This window comes from Malassezia pachydermatis (genome assembly GCF_001278385.1).
Source record: "Malassezia pachydermatis strain CBS 1879 chromosome Unknown scaffold2, whole genome shotgun sequence".
In the NCBI taxonomy this organism is placed as follows: domain Eukaryota; kingdom Fungi; phylum Basidiomycota; class Malasseziomycetes; order Malasseziales; family Malasseziaceae; genus Malassezia; species Malassezia pachydermatis.
This window is the reverse complement of record NW_017253139.1, coordinates 1,172,241-1,186,823: the sequence shown is the minus strand read 5'-3', so window position 1 is coordinate 1,186,823 and position 14,583 is coordinate 1,172,241. Positions and strand designations below refer to the sequence as shown.

At 56.1% G+C, this 14,583-nt stretch overlaps 7 protein-coding genes across 7 annotated transcripts; 4 read left to right on the top strand and 3 right to left on the bottom strand.

The window, feature by feature from the left end:
* Positions 1-416: 416 nt before the first annotated feature.
* Positions 417-1,193, bottom strand: Malapachy_2663 (endosomal t-snare; the record flags this gene model as incomplete). Its single annotated transcript, XM_018137151.1, has 1 exon — positions 417-1,193. The coding sequence occupies one exon, from the start codon at positions 1,191-1,193 to the stop codon at positions 417-419; it is 777 nt and encodes a 258-aa protein (XP_017993033.1).
* A 158-nt stretch (positions 1,194-1,351) lies between these two features.
* Malapachy_2669 (hypothetical protein) lies at positions 1,352-4,362 on the top strand (the record flags this gene model as incomplete). The annotated part of the gene is made up of 3 exons (XM_018137157.1): positions 1,352-1,397; positions 1,427-1,676; positions 1,707-4,362. 3 exons carry the CDS (start codon positions 1,352-1,354, stop codon positions 4,360-4,362), a joined length of 2,952 nt encoding a protein of 983 aa, XP_017993027.1.
* Positions 4,363-4,417: 55 nt separating this feature from the next.
* On the bottom strand, positions 4,418-6,242 carry Malapachy_2656 (glycosyltransferase family 31 protein; the record flags this gene model as incomplete). The annotated part of the gene is made up of 2 exons (XM_018137144.1): positions 4,418-4,445; positions 4,474-6,242. The coding sequence occupies 2 exons, from the start codon at positions 6,240-6,242 to the stop codon at positions 4,418-4,420; spliced, it is 1,797 nt and encodes a 598-aa protein (XP_017992856.1).
* A 342-nt stretch (positions 6,243-6,584) lies between these two features.
* Positions 6,585-7,249, top strand: Malapachy_2678 (hypothetical protein; the record flags this gene model as incomplete). Its single annotated transcript, XM_018137166.1, has 2 exons — positions 6,585-6,973; positions 7,003-7,249. The coding sequence occupies 2 exons, from the start codon at positions 6,585-6,587 to the stop codon at positions 7,247-7,249; spliced, it is 636 nt and encodes a 211-aa protein (XP_017992958.1).
* Positions 7,250-7,315: 66 nt separating this feature from the next.
* Positions 7,316-8,659, bottom strand: Malapachy_2659 (hypothetical protein; the record flags this gene model as incomplete). Its single annotated transcript, XM_018137147.1, has 1 exon — positions 7,316-8,659. The coding sequence occupies one exon, from the start codon at positions 8,657-8,659 to the stop codon at positions 7,316-7,318; it is 1,344 nt and encodes a 447-aa protein (XP_017992867.1).
* Positions 8,660-8,902: 243 nt separating this feature from the next.
* Malapachy_2643 (phospholipid-translocating atpase) lies at positions 8,903-13,426 on the top strand (the record flags this gene model as incomplete). The annotated part of the gene is made up of 1 exon (XM_018137131.1): positions 8,903-13,426. One exon carries the CDS (start codon positions 8,903-8,905, stop codon positions 13,424-13,426), a length of 4,524 nt encoding a protein of 1,507 aa, XP_017993362.1.
* A 212-nt stretch (positions 13,427-13,638) lies between these two features.
* On the top strand, positions 13,639-14,457 carry Malapachy_2676 (hypothetical protein; the record flags this gene model as incomplete). Its single annotated transcript, XM_018137164.1, has 1 exon — positions 13,639-14,457. The coding sequence occupies one exon, from the start codon at positions 13,639-13,641 to the stop codon at positions 14,455-14,457; it is 819 nt and encodes a 272-aa protein (XP_017992956.1).
* Between the last annotated feature and the right edge of the window lie 126 nt (positions 14,458-14,583).

Sequence of the window (14,583 nt, the reverse complement as noted above, 5' to 3'; positions counted from 1 at the left end):
GCAACGGACGTGCATTTTGTTCTTGTGATGGGCTATCGCAGTCACGTGGGATGGCGCGAAGTGCCATGCACGTACTTTCCCCACATCCAGCCTAGGCAAACGATGGAGCGAATGAAAGAATTTGTGATTGGCTCGCTAGTTTGCACGCGTCGGAGCAGATTATCCCACCGGCATCGGTCCAATATGGGCAATCAACCGTATCGGTCGAGAACGTCCCCCGTCGGAGAGAGATGCCTGGGCAGGGTAAATACTACGCTCGCCAATCGCATGACTTTCCTACTCGCTGTACCTTTCGGAGTGTGATCGATAATTTCGCAGACGCTCGCTCGCTTTTCGGGCTGTATGTTGACGAAAGTAGGCCATGCAGAGTCAGGTATCTTCACGAACGAACATGCATGGTATCTATGTAGTAGCTATTAATGTCCCAGACGCTGCATCCGCTCCGACGCATTGTTCATACGCGTCTTGGTATTTTGTACATCGGTCGTCAGGCTCTGTATAAGTTCTTGCTGTTCTTGTAGCTCGTCATGAATCGATAGTCCAATCTCACGTTGTCGGCGTAGAATCTTCGCAAGCTGGTCCGCTTGCTGATCTTGGGCTGCCATCAGGGTATGTGTTTGATGCTGCATGAGTTCAGTATCGCTCATGGGCCTTGTGGTATCTGTTTCTTGGGCTTTCGCACGGTGGCCTGCGCCGGCAAGCCAAGAATGTCGGGACTCCGCGGTCGGAGCGCGCTTGTCCTGAGCCGGTCTTGCTGCTGTGGATGGTGTCATGCTCCAGGAGCGCGGAGATGCATGATCTGCCAGCTCAATAAAGGTCTGGAATGGCTCACTTTCTCTCCAGTACGGATTCGCCGCCGCCACCATCGCACGGACGTACCTCTCGAGCTCTGCTTGACGCTCTTTGGCTTCTGCCAGCTCTCTGTTCTGCTGCTCTTGAGAAGGAGAAAGGTACCCGCCTAATGATTTGATTTTCCGCCAGGAGTACTGCAAGTTGTGCTTGGGAGGCAAGGCATAGGGCGGCGGACGCTGGGCAAAAGCGGCATGGAGCGCGGCAAAGTCAGAGTACCGTCGGTACACTGTCCATGCATGAGTCGGGAGTTCTACATGAACCGCATACAAATAGTGAGGCTCGGGCGAGGTGCGATACTCAAACGACGGGACCGTGACTCGCTGAAGCGGCGCGGCCGTCATGCCATCGACACCTCGGCACGTCGCACGGAGGTCCCTAGACGCTCCGCCCCTGGGCGGTCATATCACGTGACGGCGCGCCGAGGTGGCCAAACACGCGTAGCGGCTGGGCGTGTTGGTTGCTGACAGCTCGTCCCTGTACGAGCCCCTGTCTGTACGTGATGCCCACACGCAAAGCTGCGCTTCGAGGCGCAGCGGCTCGGCGACGTACGTACTCTTACGACTTACCTGTCTAGGCGCTGCCGCCTCGGCTTCGCGTGCCGATCCCGTGCGGTCCACGGCTACCGGTGGCATGTCGCCGGAGGCCTTGCATCATCAGATCATGCGCAATGCCTATGTTGTGGCCCAGTCTCAGCTGCTCCAGTTAGCCAAGCAGATGGAGTTTGATGTGGATCTCTCGCCATGGGAAGAAGAGGCGCATGACAAAATGCAGGAGTTTTGGGATCAGATGCGGCAGAATGTCGAGGCGTTCTGTGCGCGTGTTCAGTACGTACTTGGGTATGCGCTCACACACAGGCATTCCGACGATACCATGTCTACATTGGCTGCTGACGTTGTCAAATCGCCCCGAAAGCATGGCGCGAAGAGCGTATCTACAGCTACGAACACTGTGCCACGCTCGCCGTCTCCTACGTGTGTCATGTTGGAAGCTCGGACGTCGCCGAGCAAGACGGAGGCTAGTTCGCCCACACCCATCGAGCCGCACGTCGATGCGTCGTGCTCCGATGACGATATGCTAGCCATGACGTCACTGCCTTCCCAGGCCGTCCCACACACAGAAGAGAGCGATATGCTAGTGGCCCCGGCGGACGATGTCCTAGCTGAAGCGCCGGCCCCCTCTCCACGTCCTACGGCCAAGGCGTCGGAGGCCGACGAGGCGACCGTGTCGAACGAGCCGATGCTTGCTTCTGAAGCCTCGATGTCACTACCTGCGTTGACGCCTGGGACAGGGCTACGCACGAAACGTACGCTTGGCTCGGCTGTGCTACGCAGCACCAAGAAACCGGATGTGAAGGACGCTCCGGCGCCGAAAGCGCCTACACGCTTCCGCTCCAGCTTCCTGAATAAAAGCTTGCATCATGCCCTCGAAGAGCGGCAAGGCAAGGTGCCGTCGTCCTCTGACGTAGACGCGGACGAGAACATGCCTAGTGGGCTGGCCGACGATGCTCCGCAGGTGGAGTCGGAGACGACGGCGCAGCGAGCAGCTCGGCCAAGTCAAGGCCCCTCGCTCGATGCGCTGCGTACGCGGCTCGAGCATGTACGCCGCACGAGTACGACGCCTGCGTCGACGCATACTCTCTCGCATGCTACGTCTCGCTCGGCCCTCTCGCCCAAGGGCAAGCGTGAGGTACAGAAGAAGCCTACGACGGTCACCACACCGCCACGATCGCCCAGTCGCTTGGAACGGCCAGCGACGTCGCAAGCACTCTCGCCCACGACGGCACGAGCGCCATCGCGGCTGGACCGCTCGCCTAGCCGCTTGGAGCGGCCGATGAGTCGCGTAGGCGGGATGAATCACCATGTGCGGCCCGCTTCGCCGTGGCAGAGTCCTCAGCGCGACGCATCTGCAGCCAAAGCTGCTACGCCGTTTGCACGTCGCGCCGTGGAAAGTCCCAAGAAAGAGCCTGTGCCTCCGTCGCCCAGTCGTCTTCGTGACGATGCACGCTCGCCTTTTCGTGCGTCCAAGACGGCTACAACGTCGACCACGCCTGCGTCTGCCCGCTCGCGTCTGCCCGTCTCGCCCAGCCGGCTGGGCATGTCGACGTCTGCATCCAAGATTCCCAGTCCTGTGCGCAAGCCTGTGCCGCCGATCACGATGGATCATGGGGCCGAGCGAGAGCGAGCGACGACGCCATCGCTGCACACTGCACGCCCTGCCTCCGTAGCGGATACGCGTGCGCCGCCACATGGACTGGGAGCGCGGATCAAGGGGCTCTTTGGTTTGCAGACCGGCACGCCAGCGGCAGCGCCGGCTCACCAGGCCGACACGTCAATCACGACGCCGCCACGAGTGCGACCTGCCACGGCGATGGCCACGTCGCCTTCGTCTCTGCCTATCCGTGCCAAGGTAGTGCCTGCTCCGATGCCCAAAGAAGATACCTCCGAGACGCTCATGACCTCCGCTTTGCAGGCCGCTGCGACGTCGTGGGACGACGACTTGCTGACGCCCATGCCCGGCTCGTTTGACGAGGCCCTACCGTCTGCGCCAGCTTCGGCAGCGGTTCCTTCGCTCTCTGCGTCGACATCGACGTTGCCGTCAGCGCTCACGACATCACAGCGTGGCACGTCGTCCATGGCCCCGACGCCGATCAAGTTAAAGCCCATGACCTTATCGAAGAGCACGTCGACGCGGCCTGGCACTGCAGCGCCGCGTGCGCCAGGCTCCGTACGTACGTCCGTGCGTGTACCGTCTGCGCCTGTGTCGACTTCCGCACGTACGTCCATTGCGGCAAAGCCCACGTACACCTATGACATGGACGGGAAACGCCGCAAACTCTCTCAACACCCCCTCACAGAGTCGACCAACTACGAAGGCCATACTCGGGCGTCTACGGAAGATGCGCTGAAAAGCAAGCTTACGACGCAATCAGGCGTGCGTGTCATCAGTGCGACGACCAAGGCCGTGCGTGCGTCCAGCGCTGCCGAGCGGCCTCCCTCGTCCGCTGCCACTTCGCACCGCGTATGGTCCGGGTCTACAGCCACGGCGTCGTCACGCGCGCCGCCCACGACCACGACATCGACGACGAAGCGCTCCAGTGCTATCAGTACCCAGAATGTGTTCCAACAAGCGCCTATCCCGGCGTCGGCCGCACGCACTGACGAGGCAGTGCCAGCGGACGATACGCTCCCGGACGTGGCCAGCGAATACTCGGACTCGGACGACGAGGCCTCCGTTCGGAAACGCAAGCTCGAGCCGTCGTGGACACGCGGCCGCGAACTGGAAGAGTTGTTGTTGCAGCAAGCATCTATTGATCCTGACGAGATCTTTGGGTGCCAAACAGGGCCTGTGCCCCTCGATACCATGCTCCCACCTCGGCAAGGCGATCGTCGCCGTATGCGCCACCGCACAAGCTCTGCGAACTGGAATGGCCCAGATGGTCTCGCTCAATGGGAAATTGATCGCTACAATGAGCGGATGGGTATCCATACATCACGTACTACCAACAGCTAGATAGAGGAGCGAAGGGCTCGCTGCCCAATCCTCGCATGTGTAGACGAATACGGCTCTACCACAGGACTGTGATCCATACGCCACTGATTCGCGGCACTACCGTGCTGCCACGTTCGCGTCCGGCCCAGCAAGGCCAGCGCTGTCTCGTAGAACCATTGGTCCTGCTTCAAGTAGTGCACCACCACCGTGCCGCCCAGCGTGCCATTGAGCGTGCGCTGCCGACGCAGCTCGTCCGACACGCCTTCTACCGTAGGGCCCCATGGCTCCGGCATGAGAGGCGCGTGCATCGCTTGCCCCAGACGCGTCGGGGCAGCAGGGTATAGAGGCAGCCCCCAATGGGCATCAAACGCCCGATCCGTGTGGGCCTGCTCTGGATCATGCCGCATCTCCTGCGGCCGCAGCACCACATCTTCGCGCGAGAAGAGATGCGGCGTATCAATTTCATGGCTCATGCGGTACCAGTGCCCAGCCCAGCGACCCCCCCCTTCGACTAGGGCTTCCACTCGCTCCTCCACACTCAAATCAGGCTTCGGCGGTGTATACGCGCGGCCCCATTGCGACGTCGTGGAGTACGACCACGCTTTCGACAGGCCGCCACGCCGCTCAATTTCGGCCGTCGACAGACCTGTCATGTACTCATGCTTGATGCGCTCCACCTCATCGGGGAAGAGGAAGCCATGAGCATACGGCGTCGGCGCGCGGGGGTGGTCATAAATCCAACACGGCTCCGACGCCCACGTAATGTCCTCTTTGTTCGGGTGCAGCGCAAGCCATTGCGCCACCTGCTCATCTTCTTTCAGGGACGGCCACTGGGCTACCGTGGGCGAGGACGCCAGGAACTGCACTAGGTCGTGCGAAAGCGCATACGTCTCCCCACTCATAAATTGGTCTTTCACTTTGTAGCCCCAGTGCAAGAGCTGCCGGGGTAGGGACCGAAGTCGCCGCTCCAGCTCATCCAACACAATAAACGCGTCATCGTCCGCTTTGATAACATAGTCGACCAATTTCCAGCGAACTTCGTACTCTTTCCATGAGTCACCTGCTGGAATTGTATGCACAGCAGGCGTACTTCGCGGGACCAGAACAGGCACTGTGGCATTCTCCGAGGCCCAGCGCAGGAATTCATAGGTCTTGTGGCTCCACTGCGTCTCCTTCATATCCAAAATCACAATATCATTGTACATCTCCATTTCCAAGGCAATGCGGTCCGCATACTCTTTCTTCGGTCGGCCCAAGATGAATTTGACTTGCACATGACTCAGTGGATGCCCAGTTTGCGGGTGCGTTGGCATCGTCAACGACGCATACGTCGACCGGATCACTTGGCGTCGTGCAAATTTATGATCCACTGTCACCACACCCACCAGCAAACTTACGGGGTGGATGGAGGCCACATCCGCGTTCACAAACGGCGGACGCACGGCACAGTACTCGCGCCATGGGAGAAGGGATTTATCAGGGTCTTGCACATGACGTACATGCGCAACAAGGCTCGTACATAGCAAGGCCACTAACATGCCAACGCACGCGGCAATCACCGAGCTAAGAAAAGGTGAATGGGTCATTACCAGAATAAGGCGGTGAAAGCTGCGGAGAACGCGGCTGGGTATGCGCAGAAACTTCGTGACAGGGGTCAGTACTCGGTAAAGATCGAGACATAGCCAGTCTGCACTGGCACTTCCGCCTCGTTCAACGCCAGACTTCGAAGGTGACATGGGCAGCAATGTACGCGCCAAGTCCGCGCCCGTCGCCGATTTTTTGGTGAATGACGACGAGGGCGTATGCATGCTCCATTCCTGATCTGGATCGAACGGTGTATGAGAGGGGCGCTGGTTCTCATCCGTCGCGTAGGCACCGCGCGAAGGACCCGCACGGTCCATTCGCGGTCCTGGCTGTACAGGCATAGCACCAACACACGGTTTTTTCTGGTTGCACGGCCGCCCACGGGAGCTCGCCTTGGAATCTACGCGCCGATGTCGATCACAGCGTACTCGCTTGGCTGTGCGCGCGTCTGGGGCTGGCAGCGGCTGTGACGCGAAAAAGCGACGGTGCTGGGTACGCCTGTCGGGCGAATTGCTTCCTTGGGTCTCGTTGGGCCAATCAACATTGCGATGCACGTACGTAAGCGTAGATGCCACCACCAAATAGTCCGTGCACCACAGCTGGTACTATATTACGCCGCAACAGAGGTCAGATTGCCTTCCCAACTATATACGACCAACATGGAGAACTTTGTGAATATGGGACGCCAATTCCTGGAAGGCCAGCAAGGCCAGCAAGGCCAGCAGGGCCAGCAGGGCTCTGGATTTGACGTGGGCAACATGATGAACCAGTTTATGGGCCACGGTCAGCAGCAGCATCCTCAGGGCATTCCGCAGGCGCAGCAGGGCAACGGTCTGGACTTCAGCAGCATGATCCAGCATGCTATGACCAACGACCAGCAAGGTGGCCAGAACTCGAATATGTTCAGCCAGGCTGCTAGTTTCCTGCAAAACAAGCACCAAAACGGCGACATTGACGGGAACGTCAACGAGGCTGACCTGATGAACTCGTTCCACAAGGTAAACCAAAATGGTGGCGGCTCCTCTCAGGAAGTCGGCCAGGCTGCTGCGTATGTATCATGAACAACTAACTCCGCAGTGTGCACGCATTTAAGCAGTTCTTCGGCAACAACAATGCGCAGCAGCAGCAGGGTGGCGTGAATGCCCTGCTGGGCAAGGCCATGGCGTTCGCTGGCCAGCAGTCCGGTGGCGACCAAAATGCGATGAACCATGCTAGTGAAACTGTAATGAAGATGGTTATGAAGCACAAGATGCATTCTATGCTGAACGGTGGTAGTGCACCTAGCTTCAGCGATATGTCCAAGGTCATGTCTCTCTTGTCGTAAATATAAACATCATTGTATGCAGACGTAGATCTACCATAAAGCCCTACTACCGATTCGTGTGCATCGTTACGTATAAGGGTTCGCAGGTCGCAAAGCTGCAGGAACACCGTGGTCATGATGATGATGGTGGTGCACAGGAGGCGGCGGTGTGCCATACGAATGGTGTGCGCTCGCGTGTCCTGGGGGAGGAGGGTGTGCATGAGAAGGTGGCTGTGCATAGGGATGATGCGACGAGTGAGAATGCACAGAGGGCGCTGGGGAGTACGTCGGCGGGGGGACAGCTTGCATATCGTCGGTTACAGGCGGCGCCGTGACCGATGACTCTACCGCCGAGGGAATTGGGTGGCTCGAGGACATAGGGGAGAAGAACGAAGAGTTGTTCGTCGTTTTGCGTGCGGGAGGAGGTTGCACCTGGCTGTGAATCGATGGTTTGGGCGGTAGTTCCGGCTGAGCCGATGGCGGTGGAGGGGGTAAGCTGCGGTGGTCCGTACCCTGGTCCGCCATCACAGTGCTATCCACAGACACACTCGTAGCCACTGTCGACATTGTTAAGATCAGACCAGGCCAAGGCGAGAATGTAGTAGTGACGGCGCCAGCATTCGATGTAGACCCCTCGTGAGCCTCATCGGCAAATTGGTCGGACGGGAAGCAAGCCACACTTGCGGATGCTGGATTGTTCGCCTCTACTGCCAAGGTGCTGTCCATTGCGCCACGTCGCACGACATCTCCTCCGCCGGAGTGTCCGACAAATTGCTCGCGTTCGCGCAAAAGCTCTTCTTCCAACGCTTTCTTCTCTTTCCGATCATTTCGACGTATGCCCGCCTCTTCATCGAGTCGCTGTGACCACTTTGACCAGTTCTTGCCCGTATTCTGGAAGCCTGTACGTAGGTTTTGTTGGGCCGTTTCGGTCGACCGACGCGTCCAGGCTTGGGCAGCTGCTTGCCGCTCAGGGTCTGTGATCGTCTCAGCGATTTTCTTTTGCGACATAGATACAAGCTCTACAATTGCCTCCCGTTGACCTGAAGAGATCAAAGGGCCTGCTGCAGCCGACAATGCCGTGTCCACCAATGTTGGAAGCAGGGACGTCTCGGAGATGACGTCGTGCGCCCATTTATTCTTCCCTTTCAGTTCCTTTTTCGCATCTTTCTTCGCTACTGTTGTAGGAGCAGGTGCTGGCGGTGCTGGCGGAGGCTGAATACGAGCGGATTCAAGGATCGCTTGTAGCTGACGGCACACCAAGGGGTCGAGTGTATTGGTGGCGGCCAAATGCTGGACATTTTGCTTAGTTTGTGCTAAGAGAAATTGGGCATGTGACATAATAATTTGCGAGGCTGGATCCAATGCCGGTGCCTGCCTTGGTGTGGCAGATGCTCGCTGTGCATTCGGAGGAGGTGCACTATAGCGTGCCATGATAGTTGAAATGTGCTCCGCGGTGTTACTAGTATAGCTGTGCACGTACCGCATTGCTATTTTGTGGTTGGCCCGACACCCGAAAGTGGAGGTGAACTTGGCAAGCACACTACAAAATAACTCCGCAGGAAAACACGCAGTGTAACTTCCTTGCTCTCTCTTTGGCACGGTGGCACGTCCTACACTCTTGCACGATAATTTTTTCTATCTGCGCAGGTGCGAGAAAACTACGTGTAGGGTACCATGGCAGCTGTCAGTCAAGCAGCTTCCGCCGGCCAAAGCGCCAAGCAATTTGGCAGCAAGGTCTGGGCCAAACTTCGGGAGATTGATCTCAACCCAGAGACAGCGTTTAGGAAAAAACGGCCTAAACCTTCGCACCGCCGTGTGATGGTGAATATAGACCTTCCTAAAGATATGTACGACTCGAAAGGTCGTGTCAAAAAGGAGAATGTGTTTGTGACGAACCAGATTGTGTCAGCCAAGTACACGGTGTACAACTTCGTTTTCAAAAACTTGCTAGAGCAGTTCCGTCGTGTTGCCAACATTTTCTTCTTGGTGCTTGTTATTCTCCAATTCTTTCCGCAATTCACGACCATTAGTCCAGGTGTGGCTATGCTTCCTCTTTTGATTGTGTTGTTTATTACAATGGTCAAGGACGGATACGAAGATATCAAGCGCCACCAATCGGACCGAAACGTGAATCGTCAGAAATGTCGTATCCTGGCAGGACATGGCTTTAAAAATCCGAACCACATGGAGCCCAAGAACCGAAGTTTGCAGGTTCTTTTCACGGTGCTGCGTGGCTACTTGATCCCGCCTTCGATCTACAGACTGATGGACCGTCGAAAGAAGATTTCTCATACGGATGCGGCAAGCGGCCACATCTCAAGCCAGGCTCATTCGGCCCCACCGCGTGCCATGTCGCCCCCTCCTATGTCGCCGATTAACGAAAATGATTCTGTTCACTTCCAGTCACCTGTGATGCAAAACCATCCCCATATGCACTCGTTGCATCGCGAAACCACGCAGCAGAGCACGCTGAGTGGATATACAGACGAGCACCAGCCTCGCGATAGTATGATGTCCGAGCGCAGCTCGCATCACTTTTCGCGTCTTCGTTGGAAAGGGCGCCATTGGGAAGATGTGCATGTTGGCGATATTGTCATGCTGCGCAATAATGACCCTGTGCCTGCGGATATGCTTTTATGTTCTACAAGTGAGGACGATGGCAGTTGTTATGTTGAAACGAAGAACCTCGATGGAGAAATCAACCTCAAGAGTCGGTTTGCTGTACCAGAGCTTATGGATATGCGCACGCCTGAGGCCTGCGCAGACCGCCAGTTTGATGTGGAAGTGGAGCCACAGCATACGGATATGTACCGCTTCAATGCACGTGTGAATCTGTACGATGAACAGGACGATAGCGGTGAGAATGTTTCGTGCTCCGTTACGCTGAACCAGGTCCTATTGCGTGGAAGTGCTTTGCGTAACACCGACTGGGTCATTGGTGTGGTTCTCATGACGGGTATGGACTCGAAGATTGTGCTCAACTCTGGCGATACGCCCAGCAAGCGCAGTCGTATGGAGTTCCTCATGAACAAAATGGTCTACGTAAATCTCGGCATTATCGGCGCCATTGCCGTGATTTGTGCGGCGGCCGACTCGGCGATGGAAAAGTACTACTTCAAGCGCAATGCATACTGGGAGTATCTGTCTGTGTTCAATGATGACAACCCTAGTCTGAACGGTCTTGTATCGTTTGCAAACTCACTGATTACGTTCCAAAACATTGTGCCTATTTCCTTGTACATTTCCTTCGAGGTGGTGCGCACGATTCAGGCGCTTTTCATTTTCGAAGATCACGATCTGTACTATGACAAAGCCAGTCGGCGCACCACGGCGAAATCATGGAACTTGTCAGACGAACTGGGCCAAATCCAGTACATTATCAGTGACAAAACTGGTACACTTACACAGAATCTGATGATCTTCCGTGGATGCACAATCAATGGAACTGTGTACCATGGCGGTGGAGAGGCACCGACGTTGCCGACAGGCCGTAAGCGCATGACAGTGCGTCATGCGATTGATGGCGTTCCCCCCTTTTATGACAAAGATCTGACGTCGGAAGTGCAGTCGTCGTCCACATCGTCGGACAGCCCAGTTCGTGACTTTTTCCATTGCTTATCGCTGTGCCATACAGTGCATGTGGCGCCTACGGACGACAAGAATGTAATTTTATATCGTGCAGAGTCGCCAGATGAGCAGGCACTGGTCCAGATGGCGGCCGATAATGGGTTTGTGTACTGCCGTCGTCATCTGAACACGGTGGAGCTGCAGCTGCCGGAGGACAAGGAGCGTGAGCGGTACGAACTGCTCCAAGTGCTGGAGTTCTCGTCGGCTCGGAAGCGTATGAGTGTGGTCCTTAAAAGTTTCCAGACCAACAAAATTATCATGTACAGCAAAGGCGCTGATGCGATGATTTACTCGCGCCTGGCTTCGAACCAGGACGACATGATGTCTACGACGGACAAGGCACTCGAAGAGTTTGCTAGCCACGGTCTCCGAACTCTCTGTATGACGAAGAAAGAGCTGGATCCTGATGCCTACCATGACTGGGCTCGTCGGTATCAGCATGCCAGTGTGGCTACAGACAACCGCGAGGCGTTGATGGAAGAGTTGGCAGATGAGCTTGAGCGTGGATTGATCCTGATTGGCGCTACGGCCATTGAAGATCGTTTGCAGGATGGCGTGCCAGATACCATTGCGGACCTGAAACGTGCTGGCATTAACATCTGGATCGCCACCGGTGACAAGCTGGAAACGGCCATCGCTATCGGGTACAGTACCAAGCTCCTGGCTCCAGACATGAACTTGATTGTTATACGTGGCGGCGAGTATGGCTCGAGGAACTCGGCATTCGCGCAGCTGGAGACCGCAATGGATCGCTTCTTTGGTGGTGTGGATGCCTCTGAGCTGAAGCATCCGCCGCCGCCTGTGACTGCGGATGGCGCAGAGAGTGCCAGCCGCAGTGTGTTTAGTCATGCGTCGTTGGTCGGAGAAGAGAATGGCTCGCGGCCTGGTGGCTACGCCCTGGTCATTGATGGCCATGCGCTGGCCTTTGCCTTAGAGGAGCCGCACAGTCGCGAGCTGCTGATCAAAGTCGCGAAGCACTGCCGCGCCGTGGTATGCTGTCGTGTGAGTCCGCTGCAAAAAGCTCTCATTGTGCACTTAGTTCGTGAGGGTTTGGAAGGTACGACGTTGGCCATTGGTGACGGTGCCAATGACGTTTCGATGATTCAAGCGGCGCATGTCGGAGTGGGTGTGGCAGGCGAAGAAGGTTTGCAGGCAGTCAACTCATCCGATTACGCGATTGGTCAATTCCGATTCCTCAAGCGGCTGTTGTTGGTGCATGGCCACTGGTCGTACTACCGCAACAGTAAGATGGTCAACGTCTTCTTCTACAAGCAGATGGTGCACACAGGAACGCTGTTCTGGTTCCAGATTTACTGTGCGTGGTCGACCTCGCAGGCCATTGATTACATTTACTTGCTGTTGTACAGTGCTATTTGGACTGTGGCGGCTGTGATTGGGATCGGTATCTTTGATCGCAATGTATCAGACCATGTGCTTATGCAAGTGCCGGAACTGTATGCCTCCTCGCGTGAGGGTCGGTACTTTAGTATGTGGCGCTTTGGCTGGTACATGATGGATGGTGTGTACCAGTCCGTGGTACTCTTCTTCTTCATCATGTACTTTTACAACACTACGACGCCGCGGCAGGATGGATACGATATCAACTTGTATGAGCCTACTACCGGTTTGATCCTCGCGACTGTGCTGGCAGCCAACTTGTATGCGGGTATTGAATCCCATGCCTGGACATGGTGGATCTTTGGTGTGGTTTGGATTCCTACGTTGATTATTTTCGTGTTTGAGCCGATTTACGCTGCCTTCCCACCGGACGTCATTTATACGTACTCATGGGGAAACAACTATTTGCTGTACCGCTCGGCCCAGTTCTGGTTGGAAGGCATTTTCACGGTGTTCCTGTGCTTGCTGCCCCGGCTGCTGTACGAGTACATTCGTCTTTTGTCCTTCCCTATGGATGTGGATATCATGCGATACATCGAAACACGTGAACCAGCACATGACTACACCACCGATCCACGCATGCCAGGGTTGCGTGCTGCGCATGCGTATGAAGCTGAAGACGGCGATCTGACCATGCGTACGAATGCACCCGACACATACCCTTTGATGCCCACACAGAGCCGTTCGAGCAGCGTATATTACGATATGAATACCGGTGAACAGTCCTACTATCGCGGCTACTCTTTCTCTGCCTCTGACAAGCCCACAGAAAAGCCTAAGGGTGTCTTCCGTCGCCTTACACGCATCCTCAAGCCACATTCGCTGCGGCGGAAGTCGAAGCGCGAGGGTGATTCACACTATATCCGCTCTAGCCAGATTTTAGCTGGTCAACCTCCTGGCGGTAGAGCGAGTGGTCTCTCTGAGCGCAAGCGCGAGTCATACATGGAAGAATCAGTGATGCAAGACTCGCCTACCGACGCTGACTCGTCTCGCTACGAGACAGCGATGAGACCTGATGGCGATCGGTCGATGTTTACGTCGCTCGATGCGCGAATGCCGTATGACCACGATGAGCCCTCGACGTTTATGCAGTCCGAGGCAGGCGATCATACCGTGACAGATGCCTTCTTCACTGTGCTGGAGCATGATGATGATCACACCCGCCCCACGTAAACTCGCATGACACCATCCCTGCCCCCTTTTTTGATTATGGCGTTTCTTTATTTTGTATACATTCACCGCATACTCGTGGACATAGTGTCGGTCGATAATACCATGGTCTTCCTCCTGTTGTGCACGTGCTGCGCCTGGGTGGATCGGTGTCAGGTCGCATGGCTTGTGCGTCACTCACGACGCCGCCACCCTCTCTCCGCTGGTCACCCGCGATGGTCTCGTGGATACAGTGGGTCCAGTCGTTGTGGCAGGGCACATCCACATCCAGCGACGCATCAAATGAGCAGGCTGAGGAGGTGCAGCAACCCATCCCGCCTCGCCGCCGTGTGCGTATTTACGACGATGCGGCTGAGCCCGTATACAATCCGCCTTCGTTTGAAGGTCGCGTAGATTGGGACGTGGATACCGAGAGCGATGCATCGTCCATGGAATCGCAAGTGGCTCGCCACCGCTCTATTCAGCGAATCCTATCGCGAAAGGGACTCCCACCAGAACTGTTGCGGCGCGTTGATGCGTTTGCCGACGAGGGGTACGACCTATGCGTGTCACGCTCCTTCTTGGGAATGTATACAAACAATGCCAATACGCGCTACCTATACACGCCACCTTTGGCATCCTCGCTACATCATGGGTGCCTGCTTCGCGTCGAAGTGGAGATGGACAGTCATGATCAAGGATGGAGTAGCGAGCCGAATCGAAGTTGGCTGGGCACCTACCAGGGCAGCTATACATGGTGGGATCTTACGTTAGAACGACCTGCCCAAGCTGCACAGTCCTCCGCAGAAACAGGCTCCGACACGGAAGAGGACGTACCCGCTTGGACTGAAATTCATCGTCAAGAGCTGTGCCGCAACATACACGCGTCAGATGCGTTCAAAGTACATACGATTACCTTGGACACGTCGAGTCCGATTGTGCAGGATGCACAGCCAGGAGATCGGCTGTGTGTTTGGGTACGTACCCAATTCCCAGGCTGGATCAATTTTGCACGACATGCTAGCATACGTGTTCGTCTGGCATGGTCTGATTAAGGCTAGGCATCGCCGCCCCAAAGGTCTTAGTCGTTCAGCCACGTCGAAACGATTCAAGCTCTGTCCCCCTGTCCTTGTCATATCAACCCACAACAGCTAGGTAGTACTACGTTAGGCATAGAATAG